General features: G+C 46.4%; 1 protein-coding gene across 1 annotated transcript; it reads left to right on the top strand.

The window, feature by feature from the left end:
- The first annotated feature begins 4,002 nt into the window (after nucleotides 1–4,002).
- IL10 (interleukin 10) lies at nucleotides 4,003–20,665 on the top strand. Its single transcript, XM_030221617.1, has 5 exons — nucleotides 4,003–4,137; nucleotides 15,091–15,153; nucleotides 15,312–15,464; nucleotides 17,776–17,841; nucleotides 20,037–20,665. Exons 1-5 carry the CDS (start codon nucleotides 4,003–4,005, stop codon nucleotides 20,124–20,126), a joined length of 507 nt encoding a protein of 168 aa, XP_030077477.1. The 3' UTR covers nucleotides 20,127–20,665.
- Nucleotides 20,666–22,477: the final 1,812 nt, after the last annotated feature.

The raw sequence follows: 22,477 nt of genomic DNA, 5'->3' as shown, positions 1-22,477 counted from the left end.
GCCCCTACTGTGGTTGCAGTGGCTGCTCATCCTGGGAGGTTGTCTGGAGATGACCCTGCTGCTGTTCCAGGGACTTCAATAACAGAAGCTGGAGCTTCAGGATCTGGTAAAAGATCTTCTCTCTCTTCTAAGCAGGAGCAGGGTGCTAAGCAAAAAAAGAAAGGAAAAGGAAAAGGCGTAGGGATTCCTTCTCTTCTAGCTCTTCCTCATCCTCTTTCACCTCCTTCTCTCCATCTGTGGTCTTAATCCTGCCTTCTGGGACAGCACTGGCTGAGGGGGCTCAGGCTAGGGACCCGTCTGCACTTGTGGCCCTTTTGGAACTGTGGAAGCAATGTATTGACTTGTTTCAGTTGATGGAGGGGTGGGGGCATAGGAAGGATAAGAAGAGGGCCAGGAAACATGGCGAGGCTGTGAGGGAACAGAGGGTGACTAAAAATGTGGTTAATTGGATGCAATTGTCACGCTCCTCACCTCGGTGAGGGGCGCTCCCTTGTCGCAGAGCGCCGGCCATCTTGGCGGGCCCGGCGCTCCGGGAACTCCGTCCTGCCACCTGCAATGTGGAGCGCCGGCCATCTTTAGTGGTCAGGCGCTCCGGCTCTTCTGTTCAGCCTGCTCTGTCCGGGAGGGGGGTCTGTGGCGCAGGGAGCTCCTCTCAGGCGGGCCCATCTGGGTGGATGGTTGGCGGCGTGGCTTGCCTCCCCAAGGAACGCCAGACTCTTTGCCCCACCTCCTGCTCCACTGGATTGGAGCCCTGCGGTCAGGCTCCTCCTTCTCCACGACAGACTGGCCAACAGGGGACTTCTCTTGCCAGCTGATTCTTGTCTCCCTGATGGTGGGGGCTATTTTAGGAGCAGCTTTACTCCACATCTTTGCTTCGGCTTCTACTCCGGTAGGTGATTGTTTGCACTGCATCGATTCTCAAGCTGTTACCTTCTCATACCTGACCACTGCCTGAACCCGGTTTACTCTCTGCTTGCTGCCTGACCTGACCACTGCCTGAACCCAGATTACTCTCTGCTTGCTGCCTGACCTGACCACTGCCTGAACCTGGATTAATCTCTGCTTGCTGCCTGACCTGACCACTGCCTGAACCTGGATTACTCTCTGTCTGCTGCCTGACCTGACCACTGCCTGAACCTGGATTACTCTCTGCTTGCTGCCTGACTTGACCACTGCCTGAACCTGGATTAATCTCTGCTTGCTGCCTGACCTGACCACTGCCTGAACCTGGATTACTCTCTGCTTGCTGCCTGACCTGACCACTGCCTGAACCTGGATTAATCTCTGCTTGCTGCCTGACCTGACCACTGCCTGAACCTGGATTACTCTCTGGCTGCTACCTGCCTCTGCTCACTGCTTGAACCCAGAGTTCTCTCTGCCTGCTGCTTGCGGCTGTCTGACCCCTGCCTGCATCCGGAAGTCCTGTCGGCTGCCTGCACCTGGGGGCTCAACCCTTGGGGAACGGCGGTCATCATAGGTGAAGCCTCGGGGTTGCTCGGCTGCCCAACAGAGCGCAGGTTCGAGACTTTGTCTTTGTGCTCCGCTTGGGCACAAGGACTCACGAACGCGACAGCAATCTTGTATCCGTTTGGCCACCGTCTGGGGGTGTAGAGATCTGAGGCAATATGGCCTCCTGTTGGCCTATGCAGATGTGGTTCTTGATTCCTTTCAGAGGTATGGTGGGTGCTCAGGGTTAAATTACGATGAGGTGTTTCAGGACAAGATAGAGAAGAACCTCCATCTATCCTGGAGGACACAGGATATCAACCTGTGGTTGATACATATGGCTCCTCGGTCTTCTTCAGTGGGGGTGACAAGGACGGTCAAGGCAGGGTCGACCTCTTTGGTGGCTTCGCGCTCCTTTCATCTCTCTGGTCCTAGCAGAGGTGCCCCCCAGGTCAGGATCTCCCTCTTCATTAGAGGTCTGCTGGAGGTTCAACCGGCCCTTCTGTCCCTTACCAGACTGCAAGTTTAGACACGCTTGTACCTCTTGGGGGCAAGGATATTCCATAGTCAAATGTCCAAAAAAAGGATCTGGCTGTGCCCCCTCCAATGTAAAGCCATGACTTGTCTCTCCGAGCCCCTACACCACTGCAGGTCGATGTTATACTACCATGGCTACATCGTTACCCCAAAATGGAAACAGCAGAAATACTTGAATGGGGATTTAGGGAAGGATTTGTTGTTCCATTCCAGGTCAACAATAGTGTGAGCAACGCAATGTCTACTACTGGGCTGTGTGTGTGTGTGTGGGGGGGGGGTGTTGAAGAAACTGTCAGAGGACAGCGTTTTTGGCAGAATTGCTGGCTCACTTGATTGTTGGCCTTTTCCAGTTTTGATGCTTTCTTCTCTGGCGGTCATCCCAAAAAAGGTGCCAGGGAAATTCAGGCTCATATACAACCTCTCTCACCTGATCGGTCGATCAGCGAATACGGGCATTCCCAAAGAACTTTGCTCGGTGCAGTACACCTCCTTCGTTTTCGTGGTGCGTCTGGTCTGCCAGTGCGGTGTGGGGGCGAAAATGGTGAAAGTAGATATTGAGTCTTTTTTTTGGCTGCTGCCTGTCCACTCTTCCTCTTTTCCATTGCTGAGGTTCTAGTTGGAGGGGGGCCTTTTATTTTGACAAGTGCATGTTGATGGGCGGTTCGATTTCTTTTGCCTATTTCAAGCGTTTCATCTCTTTTGTTCATTGGGTGACTGCCCAGAGGGTGGGATTGTACACTATATGGGTGACTTTCTCTTTGTCGGTACATCAGATGGTATGGATTGCAGCCGTTTATTGAGGGAGTTCATGTCTGTTGCGGGAGCGTTCAGCATTCCTTTGGCCTCTGACAAGACAGAGGGCCTTGTCTCCATCTTAAGTTTTCTGGGCATCGAAATCGATGCTCACTTGATGGTTACCCATCTACCTAGGGAGAAGATCAAGCAGTTGGAATCCCAAATTTTGTCTGTGCTGTGGTCCCACAAAGTCCCCTTACATATGGTCCAGTCGCTGGTGGGGAGCCTGAATTTTGCTTGTCAAGTCCTACTGATGGGCCGTGCCATCTCTTGTCGCTTGGCCTTTGCGACATCAGATGTAAGGAAGCTGCATCATTATGTTCATCTATCTGCCGGAGTGCGCATAGATCTCCTCATGTGGTTGGAGGTTTTGTCGTTTTTTAATAGGACCTTGGTGAGTCAGTGTGCAGAGGTGTCCAATGTTTGTCTTGCAGCTGTTTACAGATGCGCCAGGGGGCTCGGGTTTTGATGTTTATTGTGCGGGCTCTTGGTGTGCTGCGCCATGGCTGGACTGCTGGAAAGCATCCGGTTTAACGAAGAATATCACCTTTCTGGAGCTGTTCCCCTTTGTGGTTGCCTGTGAGCTGTGGCCTGACAGGCTCCGGAATAAGAGTATTCTGGTGTGGTCCGACAATCAAGGTGTGTTGGAGGTGGTTAACAAGCAGGTGGCTCAGTGTTTGGTGGTGAAATCCTTGATGAGGGAGCTGGTTCTACGGTGTCTCAGGCTGAATGTGCACCTGCGTCGCTGGCATGTCCCTGGGGTTTCTAACAGGCTTGCTGATACCCTTTCTCGCTTTCAACTTCAGGCCTTTCGTGCTATCACATCGGAAGCAGGACACAGTTGGACTGTTGATCCAGTCCATCTTTGGCGGCTTGGTGACCAGAGGCGTGGAAGACGTTGAGAGCCTCAGTTGTGCCTTCTACTTGGCCTGCTTATCTCTACAGTTACGAATGTGTGTCGCGCTATCTCAGGAGTGACGGCTGGGATTCCAGAATGGCAGCATATGTTGTTCATGCCAAAGCGCTGGAGTGTTCTTGGAGCACTGTGTCATGTCATCTGGCAGGTTTTGCCTTTTTCAGCAAGGCATGTGGCTGGGGTCAGTCATTGTTAGGTTTTCTGGTTCATAGCGCTATGAAAGGTTGAGGTAGGCCTTCCCCTTCCATGCCTGATGCTTATCGGCCGATCATGATTTACTGCTGCACCTTTTGCAGGCTGTCTCGAGTATGACATACTCTGCATATGAGACGAGCCTTTTCTGGATGGCGTTTGCGCTGGCCTTCTATGGGGCTTTCCGGGTTGGAGAGCTCGTGCATGGCTCTAAGACCTCTGCGGTTCCAGGGGGGATTCTGAAGGAGTATGTGAGCATACAGGCTGTGGTCTGAGACTGATCAGATGGGCGTGGGGTGCATTATTGTGTTGAGAGGGGTCCCTGGAGTTGTCTCTTGTCCAGTGTCTTTGTTGGGAGCGTTTCTTGCAATTCGCCCTTCGTGCCCTTGCTCTTTGCTAGTTCATGTGGATGGATCGGCATTGACGAAATACCTATTTGCGACTGTTTTGTGCAAATGTCTGGTTAGCATGGGGGAGGATCCTAGTCAGTTTGGCACCCACTCCTTCTGCACTGGGGCAGCAATGAGCGCCTGCCAAGCAGGTTTAGGGGCTGCGGCCATCTAGAATATAGACAGGTGGTCGTCTAAGACCTTCCGAGGATATATTCGGCCCTCTTGATCGGGAGGGATAAGAGTGGCCATGTCCGACTCAAGTAGGTTAAGGCCTAGCTCTGGATTCTATTCCTCTGCCCTTCTTCCTGTCCTCTTGGGGCTCTGTGGCGGGGTTGCTCTGCTATGTCTACACTCTCCCACTTGCTGGTTGTTTTTCTAGATGCTGTTTGCCCGATCCGGTCTGTTTGGGTTATCGGCCTGGCATGGCGGGGGATTCACATCTTGTGGTTGGGAGAGCATGAGATGAGTTGGTGTCAACTCCTGCCTCTTCTGTATCATCTGCGCACCAAGCCTCGGCACCCACATGCATTGATCATCCATTTAGGTGGGAATGAGGTGGACAGTTGGATGGGGAAGAGACTGATTGATACCATCAAGGATGATTTGCGGTTTGTATTCTCCTGGTTTTCTTCTACCAGACTGGCATGGTCTGATATTATTCCCAGGCCTGCTTGATTGACTCGCAAGAGGCAAAGGCCTTTTTGGTTGGGACAGGATCCATCTGTCGTACGTTGGTTTGGACCTTTTCCTAAATGACATTCAGGAATTGTTTGTTCAGTGTTGTTTAGGGGGCTTTGGTAGGCCGCAGCTTTTCTTTGAGGTGGGGGGTCTTTGACAGATGTCAAAGGCCCCTGTGGCGGAAAACCCAAACTACAGGAGCGATGGCACATAAGGGATGAGCCAGGTCATTAAAGGGTGGGTCGGGTGACCCTGATTAAGGGTGTGAAGGTCCACACCAGCTGGGGCTCTTGCTGCCATGGCGGAGCAGGAAGAAGGAGGTTGGCGGCGGACCAATGGAAGTGGATTTGCTGCTTTGCTGACATGGCGAGCAGCAGCTGGTGTTTTTTTTTTTAATGTTTCTACCTTTTGACAGCTGTAGCTCAGGTTATATATTATTTCCCGACGTTGCTATGTTTTGAAAACTGTTAATAAATGAAGCTGCAGCCCACCGTTATCCCAAGTTGGTTTGTACGTGCGTTTATTGACTTAGGAGACTAGTCTTGAAATTGAAACATTAGCAGGGGCTGAAGTGCTTATGTTGGGTATGATATTATTAAAAACAACAACAATGGGGGGGTAGGGGGACAGAAATGGGGAGGGGGGTTGTTATGTGCCCTGGGGGAACAGGTCCCAGATCCAAGGACTGGCTTTAAATGGCCGTCCTGGCCTTGGGTAGCTCTGTGGATCACTGGTGTGTATGTATGGCATTGAAACTAAAGTGCAAAACAGGGGGAATCCTCTATGATGACGAATCACAGCAGGTAAAAGTAGAGACTGAGCAAAGACGATTCACCACTGGAGACTTGAATCTGACAGTCTTTATTAGTCTAAGTAAAATAAGGACCCGACACGGGCCGTGTTCCGACGCATGCAAGCGCCTGCACCAGGGGTCAAATAAAATACTCCGGATGAAAACACGGAGCCATGGCTCTGCTTGTGTGCGAAGCTGTCACCTTTCGAAACGCATTAGCACTAAAAACAAATGGATAAGCACTTCCAATGACTGCATGAACAAGTGTTTTCATCCGGAGCAGTGGCGTTCCTAGGGTGGCTGACACCCTACGCCCCCCCCCCCCAGGTGCAGCGCGACACCCCTCCCCGGGTCGCAACCCCCCCCCCCCCCCCCGGCGAAAGGACACACCTCCCCCACACCCCGGTGAAAGGACACCTCCCCGGGTGCATTTTTACCTGCTGGGGGGGGATGCCGCGTGCCTGGCTGCTTTGCTCGTTCCATGCTCCCTCTGCCCCGGAACAGGAAGTAACCCACCGCCCCACCCCCCTTGGTACGCCACTGATCCAGAGTATTTTATTTGACCCCTGATGTAGGCGCTTACATGCGTCGAAACACAGCTCGTGTCGGGTCCTTATTTTACTTAGACTAATAAAGACTGTCAGATTCAAGTCTCCAGTGGTGAATCGTCTTTGCTCAGACTCTACTTTTACCTGCTGTGTTGGCATTGAAACTACACATTGATGGCAGCTGGAAGTCCAGAAGAAGCAGGAAGAAACTTCTGGGTCCAAATAAGCCAACACATTGGTTCTGTAACTGGTTTGATACAGTACAGCAAGGGTCCTCAAATCTAGTCCTTGAGGTCCACAACCCAGCCTTGTCCTTGCCCCTGGGGCAGTGGGAGGGGGAAGAGGGCTGTTTTGGTGCTGGATTTCTTCTACTGGTGAGGCTCCGGCATTTCCACCAGCAAAGGTATGATACCTAATGTGGTGGGAGGCGGGGCTGGTGGTTGGGAGGCGGGGATAATGCTGAGCAGACTTATACGGTCTGTGCCAGAGCCGGTGGTGGGAGGCGGGACTGGTGGTTGGGAGGCGGGGATAGTGCTGGGCAGACTTATACGGTCTGTGCCAGAGCCGGTGGTGGGAGGCAGGGATAGTGCTGGGCAGACTCATACGGTCTGTGCCCTGAAGAGGACAGGTACAAATCAAAGTAGGGTATACACAAAAAGTAGCACATATGAGTTTATCTTGTTGGGCAGACTGGATGGGCCGTGCAGGTCTTTTTCTACCGTCATCTACTATGTTACTATGTTGCTATGTTTTCAGAATTTCCACAATGAATATGTGTGAGATCAATTTGTACAACTGGATTTGAGGACCCCCCCCCCCCCCCCTCCAGTATTGCATATTCAGAGATGCCAAGTTACCTAGTTCCAGGCTAGAGATTTTGGGACAGGTCTGGTTTTGAACTTAAATCCCAAAGCAGCGTGGAAGTTGTAGTGCCTGGTCCTGTCCATTGAAATCAGTGCCGCAGGTCCCTTGATGCATCAGAATAGGGTTGTCAGAAATCCAGGACTTTCCCAAAATCTCCAGCCTGGAACTAGGTAACTTGGCATCTGTGCGTATTACCATTGTTAGTGGTAAAAAAAAATGTAACAATGATCAGAATTTTGATTTGCCCATTACAGCCGTCCTTGAATGAGTTCCAGAGCTGAAGAAACGAGCACAACGCCTCTGCTTCGGAGGTGGATGGCCAAGTTCATCAGTTTTCACCCTGTCTAAGAAGGGAGGCGGAGCATTTCTAAGCTTATCCTAACCACAGCTCCACTCAAGGAGATACAGTGACTTAAGAAAGTCCGGATGGACGGCTGTTATCGTCTACTATGTTACTAGGAAAGACTGGCAAAGCAGGGACTTAAACTACTACACTTTCAGTTCTGTTTTAGACTTTTAGTCCCAAGATCAACCTTCCACATAGTCCTAAAGTAAGGTCTATTTATCAAGCAGCTACTGAAGACTTACTTGCTCAAAAAAGCGTACAAAATGGATCCTTCATAACGATCTGACTCCTAAACTACACCAGACACAATTTTATATTGGGACTCTTTTATTTTGCCTATTTTATTTACACCCTAATTACTGATAATCATACCCTGTCCTGATATCATTATGTTATGTTGTTATCCACTTACCCACTTCTACAGAAGAGTGGCCTAGTGGTTAGGGTGGTGGACTTTGGTCCTGAGGAACTGAGTTCGATTCTCACTTCAGGCACAGGCAGCTCCTTGTGACTCTGGGCAAGTCACTTAACCCTCCATTGCCCCATGTAAGCCGCATTGAGCCTGCCATGAGTGGGAAAGCGCAGGGTACAAATGTAACAAAAATAAAATAGATACTATTGGAGATTCTACATGGAATGTTGCTACTATTGGAGATTCTACATGGAATGTTGCTATTCCACTAGCAACATTCCATGTAGAAGGCTGCACAGGCTTCTGTTTCTGTGAGTCTGACATCCTGCACGTACGTGCAGGACGTCAGACTCACAGAAGCAGAAGCCTGTGTGGCCACATTGGTGATCTGCAAGGGCTGACTTCTACATGGAATGTAGAATAACAACATTCCATATAGAATCTCAAATAGTAGCAACAGTGGAGGAGTGGCCTAGTGGTTAGGGTGGTGGACTTTGGTCCTGGGGAACTGAGTTCGATTCCCACTTCAGGCACAGGCAGCTCCTTGTGACTCTGGGCAAGTCACTTAACCCTCCATTGCCCCATGTAAGCCGCATTGAGCCTGCCATGAGTGGGAAAGCGCGGGTACAAATGTAACCAAAATAAAATAGATACTATTGGAGATTCTACATGGAATGTTGCTACTATTGGAGATTCTACATGGAATGTTGCTATTCCACTAGCAACAACATTCCATGTAGAAGGCTGCGCAGGCTTCTGTTTCTGTGAGTCTGACGTCCTGCACATACGTACGTGCAAGACGTCAGACTCACAGAAGCAGAAGCCTGCGCGGCCACATTGGTGATCTGCAAGGGCTGACTTCGCTAGTGGATAGCAACATTCCATGTAGAATCTCAAATAGTAGCAACAGTGGAGGAGTGGCCTAGTGGTTAGGGTGGTGGACTTTGGTCCTGAGGAACTGAGTTCAATTCCCACTTTAGGCACAGGCAGCTCCTTGTGACTCTGGGCAAGTCACTTAACCCTCCATTGCCCCATGTAAGCCGCATTGAGCCTGCCATGAGTGGGAAAGCACAGGGTACAAATGTAACAAAAATAAAATAGATACTATTGGAGATTCTACATGGAATGTTGCTATTCCACTAGCAACATTCCATGTAGAAGGCTGCGCAGGCTTCTGTTTCTGTGAGTCTGACGTCCTGCAGGACGTCAGACTCACAGAAGCAGAAGCCTGCGCGGCCACATTGGTGATCTGCAAGGGCCGACTTCTACATGGAATGTTGCTAGTGGAATAGCAACATTCCATGTAGAATGTCAAATAGTAGCAACAGGAGGAGTGGCCTAGTGGTTAGGGTGGTGGACTTTGGTCCTGAGGAACTGAGTTCGATTCTCACTTCAGGCACAGGCAGCTCCTTGTGACTCTGGGCAAGTCACTTAACCCTCTGTTGCCCCATGTAAGCCGCATTGAGCCATGAGTGGGAAAGCGCGGGGTACAAATGTAACAATTATTATTAATTAACATCATTTTCGTATGAACCTTAATAGCAATAATTCTGAAATTCTTCTCCGTTAATACGATTAATATAATATTCCTATGCACCTTATCTGTTATATATACTCTGATTCTCTATTCCATCAATGTGATTGTAGTTGTATTATATTGTAAGCCACATTGAGCCTGCAAATAGGTGGGAAAATGTGGGATATAAATGCAGCAAAATAAATAAATCTCTCTCTGTTGCATTTATTCTCTTTTGTCTCCAAACATTTAACTTTTCTGCATGTGGTTCAATCAGCAGAAAAATTTAAGACCTCATTGTGCTTCTATTTCTTAAATTAATAACTTATTATGGGTCCAAATCTCCTCGAACATATCTCAATCTTCACCTGCCTAATTGCAAAGGTCTCAAATACAAAACCTACTATGCATCCAACTTCTCCGTTATAGGCAGCCAACTTTGGAACGCCATACCAAGATTCATCCGAACAACAAATGAACATCTACGCTTCCGAAAGCTGCTGAAAACATACCTCTTCAAACAAGCCTATCCAAATGACCCAACTTAATTTACGATCAAAATCCACACCACTAACATTAAACATGCCTCAACCCTCCCCCACCTCTTATCATCTTGTCCTTCTCTATACAATTGAATTATCTTTGTGATACTTTGTACCCATACATCATGTTATCTCTGTGATACTTGTACCCATACGTTGTAAGCCGCACTGAACCTGCTATCGAGTGGGAAAGAGCGGGGTATAAATGCTATAAATAAATAAAATAAAAATAACAAATCAAGGGGTCCTTTTGCAAAGGCACGCTGAAAAATGGCTTCTGGTAGTGTAGGGCGCGGGGTTTGGGCACGCACTGATCTATTTTTTAGTGCACCTATAAAAAAGACCTTTTTTTGCTGAAAATGGACGTGCGGCAAAATCAAAATTGTCGCGCGTCCATTTTGGGTCTGAGACCTTACTGCCAGCCACTGACCTTGCAGTAAAAAATCCGGAGAGTAATGACCTGCACGCATCAAATGCCACTTGGCGCGCGTCCGTTACGCATGCCCAAAAATAAAACTATTTTTTCAGATGCACATCTCGCCCACGCACCAAAAATGAAATTACCACAAGAGCCACATGATAGTCGGGCGGTAACTGCATTTTGGCATGCGTTGGGCACGCGTAGACACTTACGTAGCTTAGTAAAAGTGCCCCCGAATTGACATCTGTACTATCTGCTTTCAGGCCCCGGGTCCATGGTTTAGCACCTCTGCACCACGCTAGCCCTCCCAGATGTTGAGGTCCTTTTACAAAGCTGCGGTACATAAGCATCGCCATGCTGGGACAGACCAAGGGTCCATCGAGCCCAGCACCCTGTCACCGACAGCGGCCAAAAGAACAAGCAATTTGTCCCGCTCATCCTAGAAATACTGTATTATTCCCTCGTCCATTCAATAACATTCTATGGCGTTTTCCTCCAGGAAGCCGTCCAACCCTTTTTTGAAGTCCGCTAAGTTAACCGCCTTAACCACCTTTTCCGGCAGCGAATTCCAGAGTTTAACTACGCGTTGAGTGAAGAAACATTTCCTCCGATTCGTTTTAAATTTACCACACTGCAGCTTCATCGCATGCCCCCTTGTCCTAGTATTTTTGGAAAGCGTAAACAGACGCTCCACATCGACCCGTTCCATTCCACTCATTATCTTATAGACCTCTATCATATCTCCCCTCAGCCACCTTAGCCCCAGCCTCGTCAGCCTATCCTGATAGGGAAGCCGTCCCATCCCCTGTATCATCTTTGTCGCCCTTCTCTGCACCTTTTCCAATTCCACTATGACTTTTTTGAGGTGCGGCAGGGGTGTTAGCTCGCCCTTTCGCGGGTCCTTTCCACTCAATAAAGTCATTTCTACCTCGGCTTGGAAACGGCCGATTTTCCATTTTCGAATTAATGGCCATGTGCCACCTATGTGCTCACGCACTAATCCTGCACTAATCAGCACACAGCAATGCTGACGCACAAAGAGGCCATTTTACTAGAGGGTTGGCATGAGGCAACTGGCTGGCAGCATGCCAATCTGGAACTACAGCCAGGCTACCACAGAAGCCCGGTGGTACTTGCCACCCCCAGTGTGCACCACTTCCAGCACTACAAGAATATTTTCTATTTTTGTAGCGACGGTGTTTACCCGGCGGTAATCGGGCAGTGCCACATGCTGCTCGGTTGCCACATTAACCCTTTTAAGCTGTAGTAAGCATGTGTTAATGAATAGTTAAGCTCTGGAACTCTTTCCCAGAGGATGTGGTAACAGCAGTTAGTGTATCTGGGTTTAAAAGGTTTGGACAAATTCCTGGAGGAAAAGTCCATAGTCTGCTATTGAGACAAAGTAGGGGAAGCCACTGCTTGCCCTGGGATTTGTAGTATGGAAAGTTGCTACTCTTTGAGATTCTAAATGGAATCTTGTCACTCTTTAGGATTCCAGAATCTTGCTATTCTTTGGGGTTCTACATGGAATGTCGCCACGATTTGAGTTTCTGCCAGGTACTTGTGACCTGGCTTGGCCACTGTTTGGAAAACAAGATACTGGGCTACATGAACCACTGGTCTGACCCAGTATGGCTACTCTTATCTTCTTATGTACTGCAGCTTGGTAAAAGGGACCCCTCTGAGTCTATCCTTTAGCAGTGCATCATAATCGGACCTGAGGTGTTTATCCATTATTATGTATTTTACTGTGACTAGTCTGCCCTGCCCCTGTGTTAATCACTACTACTACTACTACTACTACTTATCATTTCCACAGCGCTACTAGACGTACGCAGCGCTATTTATCCAACAGATTCTCTATGTAATAAAACCAATGCAGTCCATTATGATCTGAATCCTCGAAGTTAAGCTTGGTTTCTTGCTATTATAAGAACTTGACAATTATCTGGTGAGTGAAAGGAAAATCCAAATTAGGTATGAAGCATGACAAGGGGTAGCCGTCATATAATCATCTCCATTTGCAAACAGCAACATACACCTTCCATGACTGTAGACTCGAGGGCACGCTGTGTCTTCTGTTTGTCTCTAACCACAGAAAGTCAGAAAAAATTTGCAACTCATGTAAAAGTGTTAGGGTTTTTTGTTCTTTCACTTCTTGCATGGGGAGGGGCTGGGGAAGTGGAGGGGAGGATATCAGTTGCCAGGAATTATTAGTGACTTTATACTTTAAACCCACTTTTATTCTGGGGGGGGAGGGGGCAATGGGAAAACCACTGCCTTCCTCCTCCGGTATATAAAAAGCTGCATGAGGGTCAGGGCTTTGGGGCACTCTTTCTGTCATCAGGGGGGCACGTTTTGGTGTGATTGACCTAGAACGAGAAACCTGTGGCTTCTTCGGCTGAAATGATGAAGAGAATATGCGTGTTCCTGCTGGTGCTGGCTTCTGCTGGTGTGAGCTACCATGTCCTATTGGCTGATGAAAGCTGCAAGCGCGTAGCCAGTATTTTCCCTGCCAAACTCAGAGATCTCCGCCTCACTTTTGGCAAGATCAAAGAATATTTTGTGAGTATGAGATATATTGTCTTAACCCTTTACTCAGTGGTTTTTGTTTATTTTAATGTGATGACAAATGCTGTTATTATATCTTACTTTTTCCCCCCTGAGATATAATGTTTAATTCCCAGTGGGTAACCTTATTCTTTAAGTACTGGAAAATATTCTAAGTGGAAGCTCTCTGCTTTTTGATATCTGTCATTTTTAGCAGCGGTCAGAGACAGTTCATGTGGGCAGTAAGTTTCTTTCTCAGTTTTCCTGCAACTGTTTTCACTTTTTCCGGCTTCTAATATTAATTTCTAACCGTTTTAGATATGATTGACTTACTGAGGGGTTGAACCTTTTGCTGCCCTTCTGAGAATGATCTGACTTGAATGATAACATGCTTATGCTTGATTTATTCTTACTGTGCACCACCTTGAGTGAATTCCTCCAAAAGGGCGGTAAATCCTAATAAATAAATAACTGTGATTAAGAATCTACCTGAGGTTGATCACTTTGATTTATAATCAAAGAGCACTTCTCATCCTTGTCAGAATTTGGAGAGGATGGTAAAAAATCAAAGACTGAATAAGATTAAAATATTACCATAGAAAGCACATCTGTCATTCTGCATGAATCCTTGATACCCAGGGGTTAGGACATTTGCAAGGTGCACCACAGGTAAAGGCAGGATTACAGCATCTGCAGGCTCCAAAGGGTTAAAAGCTACCCGAGTGTGACATTTACGGACGCTGTTAAGCAAGGGCACACCGTGATATGTGGGCAGACAAAGGGATGAGGAAGGAAAACTCTCCTGGCGCAGATTGGCATCAAAAGCTGATTCGCAGTTAGCCAGCCTCTCCCGGGTGCAATACTGCTGAAGAGGGACCCTCAAAGGCTTTGCAAATATTTATCAGGTGGCTGCACTCCTATGAATCCCATAAGTTTCTATAATATTTAAAAGTAGCCAGAGCACAAAGGGGGGATCAGCATTGACAACCTCCAGGTCATAAACACGCTCTTTTTGACTAAGAATCTTTTGCAAAACAACAACAACAAAAAAAGGTTGTTATAGGAACGCTTGTTTCAGTACTTGATTTCTCCCATAGCTTGCAACAATTTTACTGCTACCCATGTGGCAACCAGGTTGCAAGTGAGACCTTTTTTTATTGGATTACTACTACTACTACTATTATTTAGCATTTCTATAGCGCTACAAGGCGTACGCAGCGCTGCACAAACATAGAAGAAAGACAGTCCCTGCTCAAAGAGCTTACAATCTAATAGACAAAAAATAAAGTAATCAAATCAATTAATGTGAACGGGAAGGAGGAGAGGAGGGTAGGTGGAGGCGAGTGGATTAACTCAATGTATCTTAAACTGTTGAGAATTATCCTGTCTTCATCAGCACAGTGGGTTGAAAAGTACAAAGTCACATAGGTTTTAGATTCATTGCATGTTAGTACAGCTCAGTGAAAGGGGTGGGTGATTATTTGCACATATCCAACTGGACTCAACGTAGGGTTACCATATGGCTCCAGAAAAAGGAGGACGGATTGAGCCAGCCGGGTTTTACTTCCATTGCTGGAAGTAAAACCCAGCTGGCTCAATCCGTCCTCCTTTTTCTGGAGCCATATGATCAGGCTCATTTTCAAAGCACTTAGAGGCATATTTTCAAAGCAGTTTGGGAGGCTAAGTTCCATAGGTTTCTATGGAACTTTGGGAGGCTAAGTGCTTTGAAAATGAGCCTCATAGCCTCCCAAAGTTCCGTAGAAACCTATGGAACTTAGAGGCATATTTTCAAAGCAGTTTGGGAGGCTAAGTTCCATAGGTTTCTATGGAACTTTGGGAGGCTAAGTGCTTTGAAAATGAGCCTCATAGCCTCCCAAAGTTCCGTAGAAACCTATGGAACTTAGCCTCCCAAAGTGCTTTGAAAATCATGCATGGTAACCCTAGACTTAGGTCAATCACAATTCTAACGCTATCTCGAGAGATTAAAGTCAGGATGATAAATACATTTTGCCTTTTTAAATGTTTGGGTGTTTTGTGAGCGGCGATTTTAGATAAACGTCTAAAGTGGAGAAGGGCTTAGAAATAGATCGGATAAGTTCGGTGCCATGATGAAGAAACTCACGTGACGCCTTTTAATTGCAGCAAATGAAAGACGAGGCGCTGGATATTATTCTCCTGCGAGACGACTTGCTGGAAGATTTGAAGGTGAAAACTGCTCATCCCCGTTATGTCCCATTCCACCTTCCCACTATTAAGCTACAGAGGAAGGTGCATGCAGCCACCTCTGTGGGGGAGGGGGAGGGGGTGGGGGCACTGCCTGGACCCTTCCTTCATGTGTTCCTTGTTCCCTGTTACTTTTCAAGGGTTCCCTGGGTTGTGAATCCCTGTCGGAAATGATCCACTTTTACCTGGAGGAGGTTTTACCCAAAGCTGAAGTCGATGACAAAACCACCGAACTAGCTCTCGGCTTCCTGGGAAACATGTTGCAGGACCTGAAACACACCCTGAGGCGCTGTGTGAGTATTATTAACACAAGAAAAGGCATTGCACACACGTAACACAGACACACACGCGCCGGGTCCCCGCCCATACCCTGAGGCTCTCTGCGTGTGACTAGTAGTGACACAAACAGACACCCTCTCACACCCTGAGGCTCGGACCAACACCCACACACGCACATACACTGAAGCACTACCACAATACTGCCTTCCTCGGTTCCGTTTCCATCAGCTGAGCCTCACACCAGCACGTACACGTACAGATGAAGTCAAATACAAACTGACATCAGATGCTCACTGTGCACACATACGGGTGAAATGAAATACACTCATTGTGCACACATACGGATTAACTCAAATACAAACTGACATCAGATGGTCACTGTGCACACATACGGATACACTCAATACAGACTGACAGCAAGTGCTGTGCACACATACGGATGAACTCATCACAGATTGACAGCAAGTGCTCACTGTGCACACATACGGATGAACTCAACACAAATTGACATCAGATGCTTACTGTGGGTGTAATTTAGACACTGGTTTCTTCACAATGACAGCAGCTTTACTAATGGAGCAAGAAATGTTAGGAGATACAGAAGCATCTATTTCGGCGTTTTCCCTAGGCAGCACATGAGTCTGCCTGCACTCACTGCAGAGAGCTTCCAGTTCTGCTGATTAATCGGGTTGTGCAATGACTCAGCACTTTAATATGAAGTGGCCACAGGAGACGCCCGGGCATCTCTCAGAGGCTGAGCCCGGTCTCAGGAGAAGGGGTGCAACAACGTGAGCACAAGATAGGCACCCAAAGTGCTGAGTCGGGAGATAGATAGGCTACATAAGCAAACTGCTGACTGACTTCTCCTTATCACCGCAAGGAATCAGTGATAAAAAAAAAAAAAAAAAAAAAAAAAAACTACAACAGCGTTTCTACCTTCAGCGCTCTCTGCTCACCTGTGGGAAGTCTCTGGCTCTAGCTCTTCAGGGTAAAGTTCGGGGTAGAGATGCCACCCCACACTAAGGTACACTGAAAAATGGCTTGCGGTAGTGTAGGCGCAGGTTTTGAGCGCGCACCAATCCATTTTTCAGCGCGCCCGTAAAAAAGGCCTTTTTAATAAATTTTTGTCGAAAATGGACGTGCGGCACAATGAAAATTGCCGCTCTTCCATTTAGGGTCTGAGACCTTACCGCCAGTCATTGACCTAGCCGTAGAGTCTCACACGGGCGGTAACTCAATTTTGGTGTGTGTTGGGCGTGCGTAGACGCTTACGCAGCTTAGTAAAAGTGCCCCTTACTAGGCTCCTATTCTCATCGCCTTAAAACCATATCAGGGAAGTATCTCCATGATGGTAACTGGCAGAGATTGCACTGCGTATCCACATGCCAATACATTTCCTGCTGCTGCTATACAATTTCCATTTATCTACCGTCCTCCTTCAGAAGAGAACTCAGAGCACTTCACGACATACTACTACTACTACTACTTAACATTTCTAGAGCGTTACTAGAGTTACGCAGCGCTGTACAGATTAACAAAAAAGGACAGTCCCTGCTCCAAGGAGCTTACAATCTAATGGGCGAAATGTCAAGTAGGGGCAGTCTAGATTTCCTGAATAGACGTAGGCAATGCTGTACACTGAACATGAAGAGACAGTCCCTGCTCGACAGAGCTTACAATCTAATCAGGACAAACAGGACAAATAAAGGATAAAGACAAAGAGTAGCAAGATTCCAGAATCCCAAACACTACTACTACGTATCATTTCTATAGCACTACTGGACATACACAGCACTGTACACTTGAACATGAAGAGACAGTCCCTGCTCGACAGAGCTTACGATCTAATCAGGACAGACAAATAAGGGATAAGGACAAAGAGTAGCAAGATTCCGGAATCCCAAAGAGTAGCAAGATTCCGGAACCCCAAAGACTACTACTACTACTTATCATTTCTATACCGCTACTAGATGTACGCAGCGCTGTACACTTGAACATGAAGAGACAGTCCCTGCTCGACAGAGCTTACAATCTAATTAAGACAGACAAATAAGGGATAAGGACAAAGGGTAGCAAGATTCCGGAATCCCAAAGAGTAGCAACATTCTGTGCAGAATCAAAAAGAGTAGCAAGATTCTGGAATCCCAAAGACTACTGCTACCACTACTTATCATTTCTATAGAGCTACTAGATGTATGCAGTGCTGTACACTGAACATGAAGAGACAGTCCCTGCTCGACAGAGCTTACAATCTAATTAGGAGAGACAAACATAATGAAATGCCAACATCTCCCTTTGCTAACAGTATCTGTTTTCCTCTTTCAGCGTCGATTCTTAGCCTGTGAAAAGAGAAGCAGGACGATAAAGCAGATAAAAGAGGTGTATCATCAGGTAAGTTCTTAATGGACTCGGGCGCGACGTCTTTCCTATCAAAATGAGACCAGATTAGCTGTGACCTCACAGGAAGCTCCTCCTGTCCTCAGCAGTGATTGTATTAGAAGCAAAGGGGTCCTTTTTACTAAGGTGCACTGAAAAATGGCCTGCGGTAGTGTAGGCGCGGGTTTTGGGCGCGCGCAGATCCATATTTCAGCACACCTGCAAAAAAAAATGCCTTTAAAAATTTTTTGCTGAAAATGGGCGTGCAGCAAAATCAAAACTGGTGCGTGTCTATTTTGGGTCTGGGACCTTACCGCCCGCCACTGACCTAGCAGTAAAGACTCACGTGGTAACCGGGCGGTAATGACCTATACGGGTCAAATGCCACTTGGCGCATGTCCGGAAAAATTTTCGGACGCACACCAAAAATGAAATTACTGCAAGAGCCACCCGGTAGCCAGGCAGTAACTCCATTTTGGCTCACATTGGGCTCACGTAGACGATTACGTGGCATAGTAAAAGGGCCTCAAAGTGATTTACAGAACACTCTCCATATTACTGAAGCTTCTTTCTGCAAAACTTCAGCTATAGATAGAAACAAGGTCTGCAAAATGAGTCAATTATCTCCACCTATTGAAGCAGATTTACATAGGAATCGCTCTGTATAGAAACCAGATATTAATGGCAAATAAAACCCCTCACTTACCCCCCAGGCTTCGGTGGTGCTGATGTGATAAGCCCAGTGTTAGAAAAATGTGCTAAGCTTCTGTGCAGACCATTTTAACACATGTGCTAATGATGCAGTAAACTAATTGCAGGCAGATTACCTCTATATTAACGTGTAAATGCTGGCACCCAATTTATAGAACCCTAAGTTGGGTGCCAGCATTTACACGTTAATATAGAGGTAATCTGCCTGCAATTAGTTTACTGCATCATTAGCACATGTGTTAAAATGGTCTGCATAGAAGCGTAGCACATTTTTCTAACACTGGGCTTATCACATCAGCACCACCGAAGCCTGGGGGGTAAGTGAGGGGTTTTATTTGCCATTAATATCTGGTTTCTATATAGAGTGATTCCTATGTAAATCTGCTTCAATAGGTGGAGATAATCAATTATTTTTTTTTTGTTACATTTGTACCCCATGCTTTCCCACTCATAGCAGGTTCAATGCAGCTTACATATTATATACAGGTACTTATTTGTACCTGGGGCAATGGAGGGTTAAGGGACTTGCCCAGAGTCACAGGGAGCTGCCCATGCCTGCAGTGGGAATTGAACCCAGATCCCCAGGACCAAAGTCCACCACACTAACCACTAGGCCACTCCTCCACTCCATTTTGTGGACCTGTTTCTATCTATAGCTGGAGTTTTGCAGAAGTCGTCCAAACCTGTTTTTTAAAGCCCGCTAAGCTAACTGCCTTTGCCACATTCTCTGGCAACGAACTCCAGAGTTTAATTACACGTTGAGCGAATCAAACAAAATAAAACATGGAAAAGAAAATAAGATGATACCTTTTTTATTGGACATAACTTAATACATTTCTTGATTAGCTTTCGAAGGTCGCCCTTCTTCCTCAGATCGGAAATAAGCAAATGTGCTAGCTGACAGTGTATATAAGTGAAAACATTCAAGCATTACTATGACAGTAAAATAGATACCATTGGAGATTCTACATGGAATGTTGCTACTATTGGAGATTCTACATGGAATGTTGCTACTACTGGAGATTCTACATGGAATGTTGCTGCTATTGGAGATTCTACATGGAATGTTGCTATTCCACTAGCAACATTCCATGCAGAAGGCTGCGCAGGCTTCTGTTTCTGTGAGTCTGACGTCCTGCACGTACGTGCAGGACGTCAGACTCACAGAAGCAGAAGCCTGCGCGGCCACATTGGTGATCTACAAGGGCCGACTTCTACATGGAATGTTGCTAGTGGAATAGCAACATTCCATGTAGAATCTATAGAAATCAAACAAAATAAAACATGGAAAAGAAAATAAGATGATACCTTTTTTATTGGACATAACTTAATACATTTCTTGATTAGCTTTCGAAGGTCGCCCTTCTTCCTCAGATCGGAAATAAGCAAATGTGCTAGCTACCACACTCCTCTACTTACGTTGAACGAAGAAACATTTTCTCTGATTCGTTTTAAATGTCTTACTTTGTAGCTTCATGGCTTCTGTGCTCTCTCCCCAGATGAAAGAGAAAGGAATCTACAAAGCGATGGGAGAGTTTGACATCTTTATTAACTACATCGAAACCTATGTTATGGAAAGGAAGAAGTGACAGCCAGGACTGTGTGCTATTTTGTGGCCACTGCTGGACACAGACACCCTCCTCCCACCCTCACCCCCTACCAGATTCTAGAGCTCAGGAGGAATGATGGATTATACTAAATGATGAGAGCAATGCTTCATCCTTCCAGCACAGAAGAAAGGGGGAGCATGTGAATTTGTTACAAAGTCTATTTATTTCACCACAGGATACCTCAGCTATCAATGTTTATTGTTCATGATTGTCTTTATCTTATTATATTTTTATGTATATATGTATATATTTTTTTACAAGTGTTACAGCTGCAGTAGCTGTCTTTCTCTGTGCAGGTTTCTAACCATATCAATAAGCCATTCCCAGTGCAGACAATGTTCGGACCAGATTTTATCCTTGTTCTGAAATAAATGTGGAGTTTCCCTTGGTGCAGATGTGAAGTGCAGCCCTTATCTGACTTGTCCTCCTCTCTATCATGGAATATTATGCGCAGATCTCCGCCACCTTACTGGCAAGACTAAGTCTTTTTTTTGTTCTGTTTATTAAAGTGCCTCACTGTTAACTGTATTAACTGGTTGAGCATGATCTGTGCGCAGGTGCCCACATTCATAATTAAGGTGGCACTTTGGTAATTAGCACAAGCTAATTCCTGCCTTAACTAAGAAATGTGGGTGGGCTGGGAAATAGGCAGAGACTACATCTTACACCAAAAATGCATAAAAGTACCAGGTTAGGCGGAGCAGCTGACACCACCTTGACAGGTAGTATTACAGGCATCACTGACAATTAATGAGCAGTAATGCAATCATTCCTCCACCACCTGTTATAGTAACATAGTAAACGATGGCACATACAGACCAGTATGGGTCACACGATGTGCCCAGTAAGCTGGCTAGAGTTGTACCTTGCACTTTGTGCAAGTTACCCCCCTCTCTGCCTTTCTATAGGGCAAGGATAAATTCTCTACCAACTAAGGCAAAAATACCCCCCCCCCCCCAGGAAACAGTAGTAGAACCAGTGGCGTTCCTAGGGGGGCGGACACCGGGTGCAACGCCCCCCCCCCCCCCCCCCCGATGCAGCACGGACCCCCCCCTGGGAGCAGATATAAATATATGATATAATCCACGAGTGGACCTTTGGAAACAGGACAAAAGAAACTCTTTAACGGGTGGACCTGACCCGGTCCATGTTTCGGCAACCAAGAGCCTGAGTCAGGGGTCTGGTAAAAAAAATATATAAATGCAAATTAAATATTAAAAAAATATATATCAATGTATAAAACAATTACATATAGAAAGATACATAGATAAGAATATATTACAAAAACAAATGTAAATCATTGATTGAACAAGATTACGTTTGGTGACTTCTCAAATTCTTTCAACTTGAGGTACATAAAGAATATTCAATGGTGTAATTAGACACTTTTATTCTTATTTGACAAGTGATGCTTTGAACCAAGTGTTGGTCCGACTTTGGTTTTTCCTTCCATTTATGTTTCAATTCCCTGTAGCAGGTTTTCTGGTGTTAACCGGGTGGTAATCGGCATTGTACGTGCACTGATGATTACTGCCCAAAATGGATGCTTGCCAATTTTCAATTTGCCGCACATCCATTTTTGCCCCCAAAAAAGGTCTTTTTTTGCAGGTGCATTGAAAAATGGACCTGCGCGCGTCCAATACATATGTTTACACCAGCGCAGGCCATTTTTCGATGCATCTTAGTAAAAAGGAACCCCTGTATTGGTTACTTTCATTGTTCATTATATATTTTTTAATTTAGGCTTCCGACGTTGTTATGAGTCACATGCATTCCATTTGTTGAGTGGAGGAGTAGCCTAGTGGTTAGTGCAGTGGACTTTGATCCTGGGGAACTGAGTTCGATTCCCACTGCAGCTCCTTGTGACTCTGGGCAAGTCACTTAACCCTTGCCCCTGGTACAAAATAAGTACCTGAATATATGTAAACCGCTTTGAATGTAGTTGCAAAAACCACAGAAAGGCAGTATATTAAGTCCCATTTCCCTTATGACATCACAATATCAGAAGTGAGCCAAGTATTGATCAAGCCATTGTGACATCTCTGATGAGGTTGGCTCTTATTGGTGGGAGGAGTAGCCTAGTGGTTAGTGCAGTGGACTTTGATCCTGGGGAACTGAGTTCGATTCCCACTGCAGCTCCTTGTGACTCTGGGCAAGTCACTTAACCCTCCACTGCTCCTGGTACAAAATAAGTACCTGAATATATGTAAACCACTTTGAGTGTAGTTGCAAAATACCACAGAGAGGCAGTATATCATTTCCCTTCCCTTCCTTTATGCTCTTCAGATGTTAAATATAGTACCTTTAGCAGTTTGCCATCAGTAGGTTCA

The sequence above is a fragment of the Microcaecilia unicolor genome, chromosome 12 (assembly GCF_901765095.1).
Source record: "Microcaecilia unicolor chromosome 12, aMicUni1.1, whole genome shotgun sequence".
NCBI classification, from domain to species: Eukaryota; Metazoa; Chordata; class Amphibia; order Gymnophiona; family Siphonopidae; genus Microcaecilia; species Microcaecilia unicolor.
The sequence above is the reverse complement of the archived record's forward strand: the minus strand, read 5'-3'. Positions and strand labels throughout refer to the sequence as shown.

Coding starts and splice junctions, on each gene's coding strand:
- IL10 (XM_030221617.1), top strand. CDS start 4,003: ATGACATACTCTGCATATGAGACGAGCCTTTTCTGGATGGCGTTTGCG. Junction 15,465..17,775: donor AACACACCCTGAGGCGCTGT/GTGAGTATTATT, acceptor TTCCTCTTTCAG/CGTCGATTCTTAGCCTGTGA. Junction 17,842..20,036: donor TAAAAGAGGTGTATCATCAG/GTAAGTTCTTAA, acceptor CTCTCTCCCCAG/ATGAAAGAGAAAGGAATCTA.